The 19,198-nt window shown below is 37.2% G+C and overlaps 1 protein-coding gene across 2 annotated transcripts; it reads right to left on the bottom strand.

The window, feature by feature from the left end:
- Positions 1 to 3,354: 3,354 nt before the first annotated feature.
- LOC127434002 (protein Wnt-11-like) lies at positions 3,355 to 18,047 on the bottom strand. 2 transcript variants are annotated; one of them, XM_051686418.1, is made up of 6 exons: positions 17,843 to 18,047; positions 16,184 to 16,399; positions 14,610 to 14,836; positions 12,050 to 12,330; positions 11,222 to 11,514; positions 3,355 to 4,620 (listed from the first exon to the last, which is right to left on the bottom strand). In XM_051686418.1, exons 2-6 carry the CDS (start codon positions 16,264 to 16,266, stop codon positions 4,446 to 4,448), a joined length of 1,059 nt encoding a protein of 352 aa, XP_051542378.1. In that variant the 5' UTR covers positions 16,267 to 16,399; positions 17,843 to 18,047; the 3' UTR covers positions 3,355 to 4,445. The 2 variants fall into 2 exon arrangements, with proteins under 2 accessions (XP_051542378.1, XP_051542377.1); XM_051686417.1 differs by having other exon boundaries at positions 16,184 to 16,396.
- Positions 18,048 to 19,198: the final 1,151 nt, after the last annotated feature.

The following is a 19,198-nucleotide window of genomic DNA, read 5'->3' as shown; positions in this document are numbered from 1 at the left end:
AATCGCTTTGGGTGAGAAACAGATCAATATTTCAATTATTTTTTTACTATAAATCTCCACTTTCACTTTCAGAAACTGAAAGTGGAGATTTATAGGAAAAAAAGGGCTTAAATATCTGTTTCTCATACATACCTATCATATCGCTTCTAAAGACATAGATTTACCCCCTGGAGTTATATGGATTATTTCTATACTGCCTTTATGTGATTTTTGGAGCTTGAAAGGTCTGGTCATCATGCACTTGTACTGTATTGCCTTACAGTGCTGAAATATTCTTCAACAAATATTTGTCTGTGTTCTGCAAAAAAAAATCATACACATCTGGGATGGCATCACAGTAAGTAAATGATGAGGGAATTAAAATGTTTGGGTGAACTATCCCTTTAAGAAGATGTGAGTGGTGCTTGGCTGTGCATAATTTCCGTATCTGTTTTGGTCTCAGTATAGTCACTTGTATCAATCTGTGCTCAGTGGCCCACAGTTCCATCTCCTGACAGGAAAACCCTAGCACTCTTTTAAAGATGTGTGTGACACATGAAGAGAGACCTCCAAGTTCTCAGCTCAACATCACCTCCATGTTTGTTGTATGTGTTTTCTCACTCAACGGGCTAGAGTCCCTGGTGTTGGTGATAGCTCTGACCTCTTTGACAAAGAGAGGACAGGGGCAACAAACACCCCCAAACCCCCACCTTCAGCTGCCTGGATAGGGCACAACACTGACAGAGGCGTCCTTGAGTCTGTCGACAGTCCTAGCTGTGGGTGCTGAGGTTCCCCTCCCACCTGCACAGAACTGCTATTTCCACTCCCTTCACCATACCTGCCCCCACAAATAGGCCCAAACTTAGACATATGGATATACACACACATAGAAACATCCCCACACCAGCCTGACATTATATCTGACTTTGTCCATGCTATATAAACTAACTGAGCACTAGGAACACCTGTACACCTACTTATTCATGTGATTATCTAATAAGCCAATCGTGTGGCAGCAGTACAATGCATAAAATCATGCAGGTGCTTCAGTTAATGTTCATATCAACCATCAGAAATGGGAAAAAAATTTGATCTCAGTGATTTCGACCGTGGCATGATTGCTTGAGCCAGATGGACTGGTTTGAATATTTCAGATCTCCTGGGATTTTCACGCACAACAGTCTCCAGAGTTTGCTCAGAATTGTGCCAAAAATAAAAAACATCCAGTGAGTGGCAGTTCTGCAGATGAAAATGCCTTGTTGATGTTCTGCATCTCAGAATGCACAACACGTCGAACCTTGAGACAGATGGGCTACAACAGCACTTCATTTGTACCATATAAACCATTATTAGGACAACATCCTAATAAAGTTCTCAGCGAGTGTATGTGGGTTTTTCTTCAACTTCGGGCAATTTCATGTCCAGTGGGTAGATTTTTATTAAAACTTCAACTTTTTTCTTTTTGTAACATGAAGATCACATGATATCTGACAACTTTTTACCAGACCTTCATTATTTATTTCTGCTACTTTTCAAATGTCTAATATGTACGCATTTGACTGTTTTAGCTTTTTCCCCAGATGCAGACCTTGAATAATAAATGATGAAATCCATTATAAAAATAAAAATTATTACATTTAAAACTATAATGATCTAAACAAAGAATTAAATAAGTGAACCATTTTGATATTTATTGTGAAAATTATTTCTATAAATTTTTCAAAAATTACAACTGTCCCACAGTTGTGCTGTCATTTCCTCCACACCAAAAATGTTTGCCCCCAATAAAAAGTTTTTTTTTTCAGTAGGTTAGTGTACTTGTTAACCAAGTTGATAAAAGTGTCAGTGAAGAGCATGCTTAAAATATATATATATATATATATATATATATATATATATTAGTGTGTATGCAGGATACAGTACAATGATAATACAGGATAATGTTAGCTATGAAATTAATCTTTACAAGGGGTTGGACTTTTGTTTAAAAAACATTAAAAATGCAATTTTCATTACTGTATTTTCCACTATGGAACTCAATCGGCAATATGTCAACACTGAAAAGAAATCTGCACTTGTTAAGCCATTTCATGGGGTCTTTATGGCTTAATTTACATTTTAGATCTGTTGCTTAGACTCATGACTTTCAGTCTAGCCAAGTAAAAGAGACTTCTAATACTACTACTAATCTGTGTTGAAAGGCTTGTTCAAGTCTGGTCGGGAGTGCATTGTGCAATGAGCTACCATCTGAAATTGTATTTAGGTTGTAATTGACTTGAAATGTGATGTATGGGTATGATGCTTCCTTCTCAGTGGTCCCTTTTTTTAACAAATGACTTTCTGTTACAGGGTTTTCCTCGGCACATATGAAAACACCAGCGTTGTTCTTGGCCCAAGTGTAGTCTTGGCATGAAAAACCAGAATGAGTCTATGACAACAGATTGGCCAGTTTACAATGCAGATTTGATCTGTATACGAAGAGTGTGCTTTCATCATTAAAATCCTCTCAAAATACGTGCTAATCACTCCCACGCTGATTTCTCGCAGAGGAAAAGACAGGTGTAAACAAACCAAAAGACTGTGAAACCTCCAAAGCTCTAATGTAATAATGATTGCGCCTCTGTTTAACCGGCCTCCCTGGCTGGTGGTGCATTGTCTGTTTTCTTACCCGGAGTTCGTGCTCTCAAAATCTCTGTTGACATGGATAACATGTGCTTGCCGGGTGGTGCTCATGACCCCAAAGTGTTAAAACAGAACTAAAGCCAAGAGGCTTGTCTTAATGCTAACCCCTGAAAATCCCTTTCCGCTCTGGTCATACCATGAGAACCAATTACAGGAGAAATGTGAAAATAATAAAGATAGGGCCAGAATTAAGCCTGAATTGTTTTCTTTTCATCTTTTAGAACATAATGCTTCATTCATTGTCTACATCACCTTCTCTGTTGTTGTAAAACTCGAATAAAACAAGAGTCTTACTCACTGGCCCATGATTAATGGACAATTAAACACTGGAAAGAGTGGAGCCCATTGTGCCAAGCACAGAGGCACTACATTGCTGTTTATTAGGGTATAGGTGTCCAAACAAACACTTTCCCAGGGTTTTTGAGTTTGGGAGACCAGTTCTTGTGTCTTTAATCGAAACAATAATAAGTGTGAGATGATTTATACCAGTGTCATGCATAATTGTGCTAAATTGTTTTTTTGTTCAAGACAAGAACTTAAATGAATGACAACTGTGCTAAAACTTTGGAAGTAATGGTTAAGAAACAATTGGCCAGTGTGATTCTGTTTTTGCAATCAGTCTTGCTCAATATGGCATGGAACTGAATGCAAATTAAATGTTGGAATGAAGAAGAAAAGGACTCCATTCGCAGGTTTAAATGGTAAAGATTTTTAATTAGCTCATAAATATTTCTTTTTTAATTCAGCATACAAAAATGTCAGTATGTACATCCACAGATAAGTGGTTCACTGCATAATGGGTGACCCACATACTCTGTTCACATGCTCAGAGAGGTTTTGGCATTTGAATGCCTGCATTTTTTTTTTTTTACGTTGTGTAAAAATGTAACAAGGCACAACACATATAATCCAATAGTCCTTGCAGATATGTGTGGAATAAATGCAGATATTCTCCCTCTTAAGGCTTAGAACTGAAGTATAAGAACCAAGAGATGGAAACCACTTCACAGTTCCTCATCCAAGAGCTGTATTTGAAATTCCCTTTGCACGTTTAGCACTTTCTTTATCTTTTCAGTCTATTAAACAGTCTTGACTTGTAAAAGATGAGTACTATCTTAGATTGAGATCTGAATCACTCAGAACTTGGAATGTGGTATCCTCTGGAACTTCGACCGATTCCAAAGTATAGCTCTAAGAAGAGTGCTGAAAATAAATTCCTTGCCAAAACAGGCAAAATGTACCTTTAAGAACCAGGTACTGTGTAAGAAAATAGACTTTAAGATCCAGATAAAGGAGCATATGTTTTCATGTTAAAAGAAAATAGAGGAAAACCCCTCTTGAGGACGGTGAAATCAATAACTGGGCACTTTCATGAAAGTTGTGTTCATTTGTGCTGTGAAACATAAAGTCCAGAGTTGATGTTTCTTTATAAATGTTCATAAAGCCAAACATAAACCATTTCTCCTCAGAATTATACAAGCTGGAAATGCGTAAGACAAAAGAAAGCCTTGTTGGTAACATAGTGCTTTGGTTATCTGTGGCCAAGGAAGTCGGGTGGACAAAAGTTATGCTCCACACCCAGACTGAATAAATCTAGAACACACTCAAGTCTGGGAATTTTCAGCTTGTTAAAGACAAGTTAAAGTGAGTAGAGAGCATTCCAGATCTCCAAATGAGTTGACTCTAGATCTTTTCAGCTGAAGTTTAGATTAATTGAGAATAGGCACAAAGTAACTGTGGAACTCTGTAGGTCTTGGCGATGACTGCAGAGATGGAGAACCGACTCATTTGCACACATATCTCTCCACAGTCCTCTCGCACTTCTTGCATGTGACATAGCAGCACCAATGGTATTTGCAATGGCAGCGTTCCACAACTCTCTCTGTATAGGGGTTGTAGCCTCTGCCACAGCACATCAGATCACAGCTGTCACTGCCGATGGAGGTCTTATTGCACTGCCTGCAGTAGAAAGAGAAAAAAGGTGAAGATTAAGAAAAGCTCATTTTCATCTTGTTTTCCAGTCAAAATATTTTATTATTCTTATAACGAGACGTATTTATTTGAGAAGCAAAATGACATTAGATATTAAGTCTTGTTTTCAGCTAAATCTAACAAAATTTAGTGAGGTTTATGTTTTAATGATATTTAAACATATGCTACATTCACGTTTTGTCAGAATTACTATAATTACGAGATGGCAACTCAGAGATTCTGCTAGGAATGGGACAACACTTATAACACCAAAGCGACTTTGTTGATAACGGCAAAATATTTATCACTACATTAATTTAATTAATTCACCTCTATATCTTGTTGCAAAATGTTTAAAAACAAAGAAAGAACTCCAGGTAACACCAACTATAATAAAAAATATATCAAACAGAAATATGTGTTCACTACCTTAAAGACCCTGTGAAATCAAAATGAAAGTTTTGCTGATTTTAGTCCATATCTATTAGCTTTAAGGCCATCTATATGCTAGTGTACTTCTAAACATTGACAAAATTAGTTTTCAGAAGATATAAGCATTTCAAATCTGCAGTCTCTCTCTTCCGACTAAACAGATCCAGGAAAATGTATGACTCACAACTTACTGAATTAAGTTTGTCCAATCAAATGTATTCTAAAACGAGAACAGACCCTCCCCCTTAATCTGATTAGCGCACATGGATGTGTTCTAACTACCGCTGGTCATGACTTGGCAGGGTACTTTGAAGAGAGCACAATCCATGCTATAGGGTCGTTTTAAACAGATTTTCCAATAAGAATCACTTAAAAATTGAGTTGTAAATGAGCGTTATCACCTTTCAGCCATCTGAATTGTCTTTGAAGGGAATAGGGCACAGGGATGATAACTGCTGAATGGGACGCACCAACACGGGAGTTGGATGCGAGGAAACTCGCTGGAGTTTATTCATATGTTTATTGCAGCCACTTTTTTGTGCATTGTACTATTCTTATAACAAGAAACCGGGTTGTATATTTCAATATTTTACTGGAAAACATGAAGTAGGCCTACTTGCTGTACCACCATAAAACTCTGAGACACCACCATCCAAACTGCTTTGCTCATGAAACTCCAGAAACATGTCTTTAAAAATGCACTTGCACAAATAGACACCCAAACTTTTTTCGGTGACCACGGGAGCGATTACTGAACATAAGCCTCTTTTTAAACCATATGCAACCACCAAGGTAAACATTTAGCTCAGCCACATGTTAAACCAACAGCACTAAACCTTCTTATAGCTCATTTAAGAGCCAGTTGATTTGTACAGAGGGAACATTTTCTTAGGATTTAAGTCTAGCAGGAGTGGATGCTGTAGAAACCTTCATTTACTGAAGCCTAAGGCATCTTAAGTAAGCAAAGAATAGCCATGTCATAAATCACACTCTATACACTAGGGGTCGGCCTCTGTGTAGCCCTCTCCGTGTAAGTGCATTGTTTTATAATTGTGTGGTGTTAATGGCCAGTATGCTGAGAGACAGACAGAGGGGATGGCTGCTATGAGAAGGAGAAGGAGGTGAAGAATGCTGTTATTTAAAACATGGACAAAGCTACTGCTAAAGAAAAGGTCTCTCGCAGGTCAACGCTGAAAGGGCACAGAGTCAGGTCTCAGTGAGTAGCATATGTTCTAAAGTTGGTCTGCACCATTTGAGAGTGCTTAAATTGTAAATTCTTAGTTCCAATTTTACATTCTAAATTTATAATTCATGATTACTTTTAGAACTTTTTTCTTTATTTTTAATCAAAGCCTAAATTTAGTACTTTTTTTACCACAGCTAAAAAAACAGTCCCACTTTCGCTCCAAAACTCCTAATATTTTTATAAGTGATCTGGATTTAAGATCAGTTTTACTGTGACCAGAACTTCTTATTTTATCTTAAAGTGGAAACATCTCTCTCTCTCTCTCTCTCTCTCTCTCTCTCTCTCTCTCTCTCTCTCTCTCTCTCTCTCTCTCTACCTCACTCAGAGAAGACCACAGTGCTTGTTTCTTTAGTGATACTGATCATCTCAGCCTTTGAGATGTTATTCTGTCTGAACTTCTAATGCACCAATTTCATTAATAGCAGCACGGGGAACGTAGTGAGCAATGTAATGAGAGAGATAGAGATATGTTCAGGGTAGCTCTATCAAGTCATTTAGTCTTTTCTCATCTCTCAACACCACATTAGATTGGAAGTTACCCCATCTCTGCAGCTCTAGATAGGGTAACACTCATGACTCATTATCTTAAGACCCTCCAAATCACAATGAGGGGGCAATGATAGGAGCTTCCTGACCCCTGTTTTAATATAGGCTTAAGGGGTGAATCTCATGAAAACATGCCCATGTTCATTTCACCCAAAAAAAAAAAAAAAAAAAATATATATATATATATATATATATATATATATATATATATATATATATATATATATATATATATATATATTTTTTTTCGAGACAATTAAGCACATTTTGCCTCCAAATTCTCAATACCGTAATGTGCCCAGATGTTTAACTTTATATGTAATTCCCATTATTCTCAGTGTTGATTCTCATTAGATGCTCATTATTGCAGTACAGTGGGTTTTTTTTTACTTTATTACAGTAAAACAAAAATTGTAAATGCAAAGATTTTTTTATTAGAAAAAATAAAGGCAGAATAACAAAAACTTCCATGATGTTCCACGATACTTTGCAATTTAAATAAATAAATCATTATTTTTCTCATATTACTGTATTGAGAATGAGATTTGTTTTGCATTAATGTAAGGAGAATTTGAGGGGAAATGTGCTTAATAATCATTAATGCCAAAAAATCTCAAAGGTCTTTTTCTTTTTCTTTTCTTTTTTTCTTTTTTTTTTTTTTAAGTAAAACATAATAATATGGACCTGGACATGTTCTTGACAGGTTTTGTAAAATTTACCCTCATAGTGTGGTATTATTCTGACCTTCTGTATAACATATGTCAAAACAAAACAATTAAATTTGAGGACAGTAGAAATTGTAGTCACATGTTTAATAAGCAGGTACAGAGTTGGTTTTGGTAGGTTAAACAGAGGTACTGAGAACCCTTACAGTCCAGAGACCACCATGGTAGTAACAAGTGCAACATACATTGATGTTCTCGAATGAGTGTAAAGCACTAAATATGAACAGAGAGCACATGTGAGTGGACTTATCGGGACTACAGCTGAGGATGCACTCTGTGTGTTGAGTGCACCTGACATTTAACATGTCTCTAGGTTATCTTTCACTGACTTAAAATAGTAATGCCTAAAGTCTTTAAATGTTAAGCTGAAAATATCAAGAAAATTGAGTTTTAGAATGGATAGTGCCAAAATTTGATTGGATGAGCCACGTTCTAACTGTTTGAAAAATGTAATACGCACACCTGTGATCGCACATCATAGAATTCAAGATGCATTCTGTTGTTGCCTAGCAACTGTAAACAGCCTACAAGAAATAAGCCACAAAAGTGATTGCACAATGTTGTTTTGTTGTTAGGCACAATGTAAAGTAGCTGTACATTCTATAAGTCATATGAACCAATAGTTCCATAAACCTTAGCCAAGAATAACAACATTTAGCATGTTAAATAGCAAACATAACAAAACAAGGAAGCTAAACTCTGTTCTTACTTAAATCTACACCAGAGTCTCCACTGATAAAGCAATAGGAAATAAGCAGGATGAATTCATTGTCGTGTTACAGTAATCTCTGTGTGCAGTGTTGGTATCAGCTGAGAGCTCTTGGCTCTGTGAATAGCTGCATTACTCACAGACAGACTGTGATAACAGTAAAGAGGACACAGTCACTTTGGACATGTCAGAGACACGTGTGTGTGCACACATAGACTGGTCTCAGAGCCTTGTAGCTTTATCAGGGCTTTTCAAAATGAAATGGTGCCATCACAGAGGGAAGAAGGTAGAGAGTGAAACAAAAAGGGACAGCTATGATGATTCCATGCCAACAGAATGCGACAATGAATATCTCCTAAAGAACGCAAAGGAGTTCATAAGAGCTGGGCAATATATTGAATTTTCACAATATAATATTATAAAATTAATATAAACAATATCAAATTAAGCAAAGTTGTGAAAATCGCAATGATGTTAAAGGAATATTCCGGGTTCAATACAAGTTAAACTCAATCGACAGCATTTGTGGCATAATATTGATTACCACAAAAAATAATTTCGACTCATCCATCCTTTTCATTCTACTTACAATGGAAGTGAATGGGGCCAATTTTTGAAATCTGAAGCTTATAATTTTATAAAAGCACTTACATTAATTCTTCTGTTAAAACTCATGTATTATTTGAGCTGTAAAGTCATTTTAGGGGTTTAAGGTTTGTTAACATTACATCGTCATGATAATAAAGTTGTAAAATTGGCTATTACTTTACACAGAAAAGGTTAGTAAGTGATTTTATCACACTAAAACCATGTTAACACACATATTGTTTACGTCTTGTGGCTATACATTTGAAACAGTGAGTATCTTAACATTTACAGATTGGCCCCATTCACTTTGTAAGTGCCTCATTGTAACACAGATTTTTGCTTTTTTTTTAAGAAAAGGAGGGGCAAGTCAAAATAAATGTTTGTGGTAATCAACATTATGCCACAAATGCTGTTGATTGAGCTTAACTTGTATTGAATATTCCTTTAATGCACTTTTTATCAGCCTTTATGTTTCCGAAAAATATGACATTAAACTAGTTTGTGATCCTCCCCTTGCTCGTGACTCAATTTCAATGAACTGTTTTATAACTCTGATTTAACATCTCACTGCCCTTCTGGTTGTCCAGAGAAATTATTAGAAAAATTCTAATAATAGAAATAAAATAATTAGATAAACAAAATAAAAAAATCTCTTCATAATCTCACAATAACTGTAATAATGTGTCATTATGATATTTCTTTGTACATCGTGGAAGCAATAAAGAAAATTAGGCGGAGGTGCCTTTAACAGCGTGTGCTACAGCAGATCGGGGCGGATTCCAATCACAAGTGATCCTCCCTATGCCCTTTTTGATCTGAAGTACTGAGCCCTTGAAGTGTGTACTCTAAAGGAAACATGGCATTACTGTATGAATATAGCCTGTGCTAATAGTCTTGTGGAAGGTCCCTTCGAGAAAAGATTCATTTTCTCACTTTCATTTGGAACGAACTTTTGAGTGGCATCCCTTTCACGCAGTGCCCTCAAGGGTGCACAAATAAAGTTTGAAATTCGCACCAGAACATCAAAAATTGGCGTTGTCTCAGACACAGGTCAGATAAAAAAGTGCCATCTATGTATAGTAAGTTCATCAAAAGAATAATACTCGATTGCAACTGCATTTCCGACATCACACACTTGCAGTGTAGACAGCTTTATTAATTATAATGGATCTTGTCACTGTCAGTGTACATAGAAATTCAATACGTCTTTTAATAAAATACTGCCATTAACGGAAGATAGCTCATCTGATTCCATCAAAACCAGATTGTTTTTTGTTTAAACTAAAAAGCCATTAGACTAATCACTTTCAAAATTGCACCATGGCAACCTGGTCTCATAGTGAAAACGTGACTCTTTATATATTTTTGGAAAACTTGTTATACGTGTCTCCAGGTACAATTCCCTGCAGTTTATAGGTGAAATGAACACTAGAGGCACTACAACAACTGTGTGTTTTATTCACTTTCACTCAAATCTTTAGGATGTCAGTGGCTGATTATGACTTTATAAACACTTGTTTTTCTCTCTATTACTCATACCCTGCTATGTTATGATATCTAGACACTTTTACTCTAATGCATATTTTGAAAAATTATATATTTTAACGCTTGTATTGTACACCCACCTACTTATATACACTAATTCCAATATGATTAGCTTGCGTGGTAGAGCACCTCATAGAGTGTTGGACTTTGGACTCAGAGGACTGCAGTTTAAAACAAGACAAGAACTCAAGATGACACGTGACACGACAGAGACATAGAAGTGACACGAATAGAAAATTTGCTTTTCATTTCGCTTCTGCATTTTAAAACACTATTGGTTAAGGTTAGGTGTTGATTTAGGGTGAGAATGTCTGTTTTGTTAAACTCTCATTTCTCTTCTCAGACACTATTGGTTAAATTTAGGGTAAAGTTTTAGGTTAGGGAAGTATGTTTTATTCAAACCATCTAAAATTCAACTTAAAAACTTCATCTGATTACAACCTCATTTTGCTCAGTTTTGGCACCCCCTGCTGGACATTTCACTTCAAAAGTGCAGCCAAACATGTTTTGAGGCACATAATTTCAGTTCTGCAAAAAAGTTGCAGTGCTCACGTAAATTTCAAGAGACCAGGCTGACCATAGTATTACCATTTTTTGGGCATGTAGGCTACCATGGTAACAATTTAGAATCATGTTATTACTATCTTGAAACCATCATTGTACCAATCGTATAACCACACCATAATCACATTAACAAATCACTTTCTACAAAATTACAAAATCCCATTGATATTTTCTCTGTTAAATTGGAAGCTCATTAGTTAAGTTTTCAATTTGTAATTGATTAGTTAGTCTCACCTGTCCTGAGTTCCAAAAGATCCCATCTTATCGTTCTTCATACAGAAGTCGGGTGAACTCTGCAGATAAACCAGCTCGTTCTCTCGTACTGGCCGGATGTCAATGTCTTTGGGGACGAGTTGCTTGCGTGTGCCCATGGGTCGATGGACCACCTTTGTGGCTGACAAGTACTTGGTCTTCAGGTCCATGGCGATGTCCTTCAGGTCCTGTAAGCCTCTCCAACAGGTCCGAATGGAGCAAGAACCAGAAACACCGTGGCACTTGCACTTCATGACCAGAGCATCTCGCAAAGCCTGGATAGAGAGGAAATGGTGAAGTGAATTCATATGAAGACAATATTAATATGACAATATGACAAGCAATTCGACTCAACTCAAACTCAATTTTAAAACAAATATAACAATGTGTCCTAAACAGGAACACTGCAAAAAAAATTCTATTTATCTGTCCTTACTGAAAACAACGTAAGGGACAAAGGGACAAAATCACAACCAATCTGAACACAACTGATCTTTACTACAGCATATAGCTGTGGAGCTGGATTTTGGACCAATATAATAAAACCAACAGAAATTCAGCAAGTAAACCAATGGAAACCAAATGATCTGACAAAAATTCTGATTACATGAAAGACATATATAGCGTGTGTGATATAGCGCTTGTTGCTTTGTCAATTCCCAAGTGGTATAATTCTGTATTGACAATTTGTATCTGTAGCAGTTGAAGAGGATTGCCTAGAAATCTAGATTTAGTCCAGATTAAATCATGTGACTTTGTCTTTTGTATCAAATCACTGATATCACATGTTTACTATGAGGTGTCCTTTACCTGTCTACCCACTTCGCTGTTGTGGAGATGCATCAACTTGTTGGCATTCGAGCCTGATTTCTTTTTCATCTTCATGGGGGCATCGGAAAACTTGGAGCCCATCATCAGACCGTAGTGAAGGTTATCAGCACAGCCGCCCCACCTGTACCCTGGCTCGGGTATTTCACCCGGAATCGGACCACAGGAGCACAACCTCAGGTCCCCAGATGTGCAAGCCCGTGCGATAGTGTGGCTTATAGCTGCTGCAGAGAGCGCATATACAAATGCAGATTCCCTCGTTCCTAGGAGAGCAAGAAAGGGAGAAATAATGAAATAAAATAGATTCAAATAAATTACTTATATCAAAAAATAACATTTACGTTAGTAATTGTGAATCCTCCATACATTTGTCTTTCTTTCCTCCATGGAGGACTTATTGAAAAGCAAAGCAACACGAGAAAACACCCAACCCGTCAGACTTCAGTATGAAAGGATAATAGTGGAGATTATGGAACTATTCACACAGTGCACAGATGTCATGACAAGATAATAGGTGTGGAAACAGGAGAGGCTCAGCTTGACCCTGAACAAGGTACATAAAAGGCTGTTTCCTTAGTAGTGCACTTATGAGAGGCAGGAGTGTTTTAAGCCTGGTTTAACTCTTGACAAATGCAAACGGTCGACGGTGAAGGATGTCATACCGTTATCTCACATCGAGGGATCTATAACTTCAACCAAATTTAGTTTGACCATCTCCGGTGTTTTGGGTTCACAGTGAAAGCTCTTTTAAAATAAATAGGGAGGAAAATGTAACCACACGTCAAAGCATAGCTTTGTGCGTGTATGTCATAGTTCTGTGGGAATTCAAGACATGACGCCACATCATAAATCCACAGGAAAGTCGGGAATGGAATAAATTGCCAAAAAAAGATATTCCTTTTAATAACCAAAAGTCACGGCTTGACTTGAATGTGGGCTCTGAAACCAGAACAGACTGCAAAAAAAGCAATTCTCTGTCAATTACTGACTGACTAACTCAATAGCATCTCTCATTGAATAGAATGGATTCTATTGTTAGCCCTCACAGTAAATGCTGCTCCTCCATGAAGCCTCACATCAAACAAAGCTGGAGAAAGAAGAGCACAGCACAAGAATTCTGTGGGTCGAAGGTTTTCCGGGTTGGCAGGGGTACAATGTCTTTTATCATGCAGTGAGGCACTTAAAGGGAATATTGCCGTTTAACTGGCATACTCTGCGTTACCCAGAGCGAGAATGTTTAAAGATCACTGTAGGCTGCGTTTTAAACCACTGCCCTCATAAACCTTTCCCTCAACAATTAGATGGGTTTTTAGACCTATTACGACCTGAATGGAGACCACACTCTGGTATAAAGAGAGCTGTATGGTCATTTCAGTTGCCTTAATGGGACTGGCAATGGATGGAGAGGGGCCCTTTCACAAATTTATGGCAACAGCAATGTTGTGTCAAAGCAAAACGTAGTAACGTTTTGTCAAAATTGAGTCATGACAGAAACGTGTCTCTTAAACTAAGACTCAGTTCTGTGACAGATGGTTTTTGTTCAACTACACTCAATGACCACTTTATTAGGAACACCTGTACACCTAATTATTCATGCAATTATCTAATTAGCCAGTCCTGTGGCAGGAGTGCAATGCATAAAATCATGCAGATACGGGTCAGGAACTTCAGTTAATGTTCACATCAACCATCAGAATGGGGAAAAAATGTGATCTCAGTGATTTCGTCCGTGGTATGATTGTTGGTGCCAGACGGGCTGGTTTGAGTATTTCTGTAACTGCTGATCTGCTGAGATTTTCATGCACAACAGTCTCTAGAGTTTACTCAGAATTGTGCCAAAAACAAAAAACATCCAGGTGAGCGGCAGTTCTGCGGATGGAAACACCTTGTTGATGAGAGAGGTCAACGGAGAATGGCCAGACTGGTTCGAGCTGACAGAAAGGCTACGGTAACTCAGATAACCACTCTGTACAATTGTAGTGAACAGAATAGCATCTCAGAATGCACAACACGTCGAACCTTGAGGCAGATGGGCTACAACAGCAGAAGACTATGTCGGGCACTTTATCAGGACCGTAGTGTTCCTAATAAAGTGCTCAGTGAGTGTAAGCTCAGATTCAGAGAAAAGAGAGTGTGAAAACTTGCTAATCCACATTTGGCTGCCATTCTTCTTAGTTTTAGTGTAGGTGTAATTACTGTATTTTGCGGGGCAGAGTACAGAACAATAACACTGAAAAGTCGGCACATCGTTGCTTCCAGACAAACTTTATTTTCACCAAACATGTTTTTGTTGAGAATAAAAGTTTGTATGGGAGCAATAGTAAGCCAAATTTGCTGCATTTTTGTTCAATAGATTTTTCTAGTCATGCACCTGTATTAATTATTGGGAGGTGCATGCTTCTTGTGACATTTTGAACAATGCCTCATGTACACATGTACCTTTGGTGTTTAACTTGTACTCTGTGGATGCATTTAAGCATTGCTTCACACAAAATGCAGACATTTCGTCCTCTCTTGGACATGATTTCCTTTGATAACTCACCTCGTTCCAGGTCTGGGAGGTATTTTGGAGCATCAATAGATGAACAATTCCAGCGCATGTCTGCAAAGGTCTTTTGGCAGACCTTTTTAACCTCCCGTGCTGCCTGGATGATGGTTTGCATGAGTTCCAGGTTGCTCCTACAGAGTTGCGCCTGAGAGGAGACAAGCCCTGGCAACGTCTTGCAGTGCTGGGTCCTGTTGATGTGTTGTGTGCTCTGCGATAGTGCCCTATATAAGGATGATATATGTTTTAATTAACAATGGATGTTTGTAAAGTGTATACATTCATTTAAATGTTTTTTGCACTAGTTAAAAGAATTTAAAATACACTTAAAGAGTAATTAAAATGATTATGGTGATGTGAAAAGTGCTCAAAATATTTGTGGTCATAAGAGTGCTGAGTTGGAATAGGTCATGGATCAAACCGAAATCAAATAAATATGTTTAAAGCCAGCTCTAAAATATTAACATTATCATCAACAGTTTAAATGTGTGTGCGAAAGCGTTCTTGCACGCATTTAAGCTGCGGGCTAAAATTGTTTAGTGTCTCACTCACATAGGCATGCAAACAACCACCCCTTCCCAGATATAATCAATCAAGATATGGAAGAAGGGGTTATTCTGGCATCGCTTGGAAGCAAGAACGGCACGTAAGAGTAATTGCCAATGGAAAGAATTGTTTATCCACAAGATGATTTGGAAATAGTTAAAATACTACTGAATGTACCATGGTAAAGTAGCTGTCAGACAATGCCAGACGATTCATTCTTTAACACTAGACATTTTTGCAAGGTTAACACATTGTAGAATAACATTGGTACAAACCACTGAAGGTGATCTAACAGACTGAAATTGTTTAGTTGCAAGAAACTTTATTTGCTATTGCAAAGCTTCTGTATTAGACATTTTAAAAACAGTCAATTCTGGCATTTTTTATCGTGATTTCTCTCTTTCCTCTGCTTCCTTCCCACTCTTTTTACAAAAAACAAAAAACAAAAAAAGATACACACACACGTATCAGCATTCGTGAGATTCAGTTAATGCTCTCTCTACCTTTGCCTGTTTCAGATTAGGGGCCGCCACTTTATGTTCCAAGATATGCTGTGACTGACAGACCCCTGTCTTAACCTCCACACACACACACACACACACCTTCCTTCTTTGTTATCCAGGGAACACAGGTGTTTATAGCGGCATCTGTTTTGCATTTCTTGCCATGCAATATCAAGACTGCAGAAACCTTTACCGGCATCTTTCTCATGCAAAGTGGCCCCTTTATGTTCCAATTCCTCCACTGTCATGTTTTCCATTGCAGTGCAACAGTAAGAATTTGTGAATAAAGAACATTCTGCAGAAATCACAAGTTAACTGGAAATTTGACCTGGATTTAACAGTGTATTTTTTAATAGAATGTATTCCGTGAAGATTCTTTTCACATTTAAGCTGATTTTTCTTAATACTTTTTAAAAGACACTATTACACTTCAATATGCTTCCAAATCCCGGCTTAAATTATCTAATCACTTGGCTAAAATTAAACAGATTCAGACGAGATTTAGAGAAAAGAGCAACTCACAGCCATCTGATTCCCGTGCACTGCTGTGACAGGAGCAGGAATGTGAGGAGACAGAGCGGCAGTGAAGGGAAGATTCGCTTCATGCTGTAGAATAAAGATCCAACTCGATCCAAAGAGAGTGATACAGGTGCGCGCGCTGACCTCACGGCTTTTTGGCACACTTACAATTAAAAGCCAAAAGCCATGGCACTTATTCCTTTTTCTGCCCCTCTCCTGCTTCAAAGATAAAAAATAAAAAAAAAACACCATCAGAGAAAGATTACATATAGTGGATTATAGTTTAATTTTATACTCGGCTCACTATGCATTGCGCACTAAATTTTAATTAAAGGCCTTTATTTAGGCTTTAAATATAGCCCTCGTTATTTATTATTTGCACAGTTGTAATTGTTTTATAACTATAATAGGCTATAATTGTTGTTGTCGAGGATCTAAAACTAAAAAAAGTGTATTTAAAGTTTTGAATTGAAATCTTCGCGTGAGAAATATTTAAGAAGGACACGAAAAATGCAAATTGCTAACGATAAAATTACTTTATTGAGGGCTTTAAAATTGCATACTGTACTTTTTATGACATCAAGTAGCCTGTTATAATACTGTTCGCGCACATTTCCGAACAAATATGGGGCATGGTAGTTTTTGGAATGTTATCAGATATTTTCCGATTATTCCATCTGTTCGAATAGGAGGGCAATAAACAGATACTACCTCCCAGTGGACATGCTGTCTGGCCTCAGGCAAGAGGAGCTCACATACAGACAGCGATTGACCAGATTGCAAGTTTTGTTTTAGTTTTTTTTTTTTTTTTTTTTTTTTTTTTTTTTAGTTTTTCCCTTCTGGCTATTGGCCTACCCCATAAAAAACTATAGGTATGGGCTACATTTAAAAAAAAAAAAAAAAAAAAAAAAGTGTAGTTACAATTACAGATGCAATTAGCTACTGTAACAATCCTATGTCTATTATTATTTATTTTTTGCATTACTAACTATATATATAAAAAAACTGCACACTGGAAACAAATATAATGTCGTTTATATATTAGCCTATGCATTATATGGTAAATCTGTAAATCCAATTAACCTGGTCAGCTATCCGGAGTCCAAAGAATTTAATATTTCTCAACGCTAACATATTATATATAGCCTATATATTTGCATATTCTCATATTGGTGCTAAACGTAGATCTTGGTAATGACTATTCTACTTAGAAATAAATAAATAAAAAAAAAATGCATATTTTTGATATAGCCTACTAATGCTACAAAGGCAATAACACGCAAACTTTTGTTAGCTGCTCTCTTGCGGGCTGCGAAATCTCTAGATTGCGCTTTTTACTTAATAATCTTCTGTGTTTTCACCTCACGTAAATACTTAATGTTCGGGTATGTTCGAGGGAAACAAGGTTAACTTAAAATGTAATTAGTTCACTTGATATAACCCCATTAAGTGACCTACAATCCAGGCACTATTCAGATTATTGCCCTGTCAATTACCTTTCATTTGCATCACGAGCCAGGGAAGATATTTAGACATTAAAAACTAAAAAGAAATTGTGGATTAGAATAAATTAAGAAAAAATGCTTTTAAGCGTAATAACCAGCTTTGTCACATATCACAAACTTTGCGCACAGTAAAACGGAGGTCCACTTTTATCCTCACCTTTATCAAACAGAGACTGACGCCAGCAAAACGCCGCCTGTGCAAAGTAATCCAAAGGTGATGCTACTTTTAAATCCAGTTCTCTCGACAAAGATCTAAACGTCCGTTAATCCGTTTTTTTGTGACCGAGGAAAGTCCGAGTGAGAAAGCATCATGCAACACAGTGATAATGAGCTCTTTAGTGCAGTGCTGCTCGCGCTCTGGAATCTGTTGTACTGACTGTGCAGACGGAGCGCGAGACTTTATGTGCGCGCGCGCCGCTTTGATCTCGCTCTGATGTCAGGGGATTATTAGCATAACATGTTGGTTAGGGTTTCTAAACCAGAGAAAACTTTGGAAATATGATCTGTGACACTTGCACATCTCGCTACTTGTGACTTTATTTGACAATGGTTTTCAGGGTTATTTGCATTACTTCTAATTTCTCGGGTGTCCGAGCTAAAATGGGTGAGAAATCAAGCGTCCATCAATTTCAGGAACTAAAATGTTGGCAATATTGCGATTCTAGTGTTTGCATGGCCCATAAAATCAAGTAGGCTCTGCGGCTGTAAGCCAGGGTTTCCACAGATTTAGTGCTGCTGTAGCGGTCCATCTTGGCCACTCCAAAAACAAGGCAACAATCCAAGCACGCTAAGAATGATTTGAACGTGATAAATACGTTCTGATGCACGTTTCACATTAACCACTCTATGACAAAGGTTCTACATTTCACACAATAAATGATATAACCTTCTGAAATACTCCCAGTAGCCCATTGAAGTCCACATCTGAGCAAAGATATTTTCTAATTTATAATAATGAGCTATTCAATTCTCTTGTTATTTTTGGACTATCAAGCAGTATAAAAGAGCCCATTAAAGGATTCATTATCATTACAGATTGCTTATAATACATATAAATGTGTTGAGAAAATGTTTTTATAAAATAAAAAATAGGCCAATATGTGTGTCCATTTATTACAGAATTCACCACACACAATGGCCAAGTTAATATTTTTACCATCTAAGGTAACTGTCATTTGAATAGTGTCTGTGGTGTAATAAAAGTCAAGATGTTCTCTGGCCATATGCTTCTCTTATTAACCTCTCTCTCTCTCTCTCTCTCTCTCTCTCTCTCTCTCTCTCTCTCTCTGCGGTGAATTTCGTAACACTCTTTCCCTGTAAAATACACCGCACAACCCAATTTTCAGATAACGACGCAATTAAAATTCAATCATTAAAACTTTTTCCACTGTTAACAATATCTACTGTTTTTTATGATGTAGGCAATTCCGTTGGTGTTGTGGTTAAGTGTGTGTATGTAGGTGTGTGAGAATACATTTGAGACAAAAACATTTTTTTGTTATTATCATTATCC

Source organism: Myxocyprinus asiaticus, chromosome 43 (genome assembly GCF_019703515.2).
Source record: "Myxocyprinus asiaticus isolate MX2 ecotype Aquarium Trade chromosome 43, UBuf_Myxa_2, whole genome shotgun sequence".
Lineage (NCBI taxonomy): Eukaryota > Metazoa > Chordata > Actinopteri > Cypriniformes > Catostomidae > Myxocyprinus > Myxocyprinus asiaticus.
The sequence above is the reverse complement of the archived record's forward strand: the minus strand, read 5'-3'. Positions and strand labels throughout refer to the sequence as shown.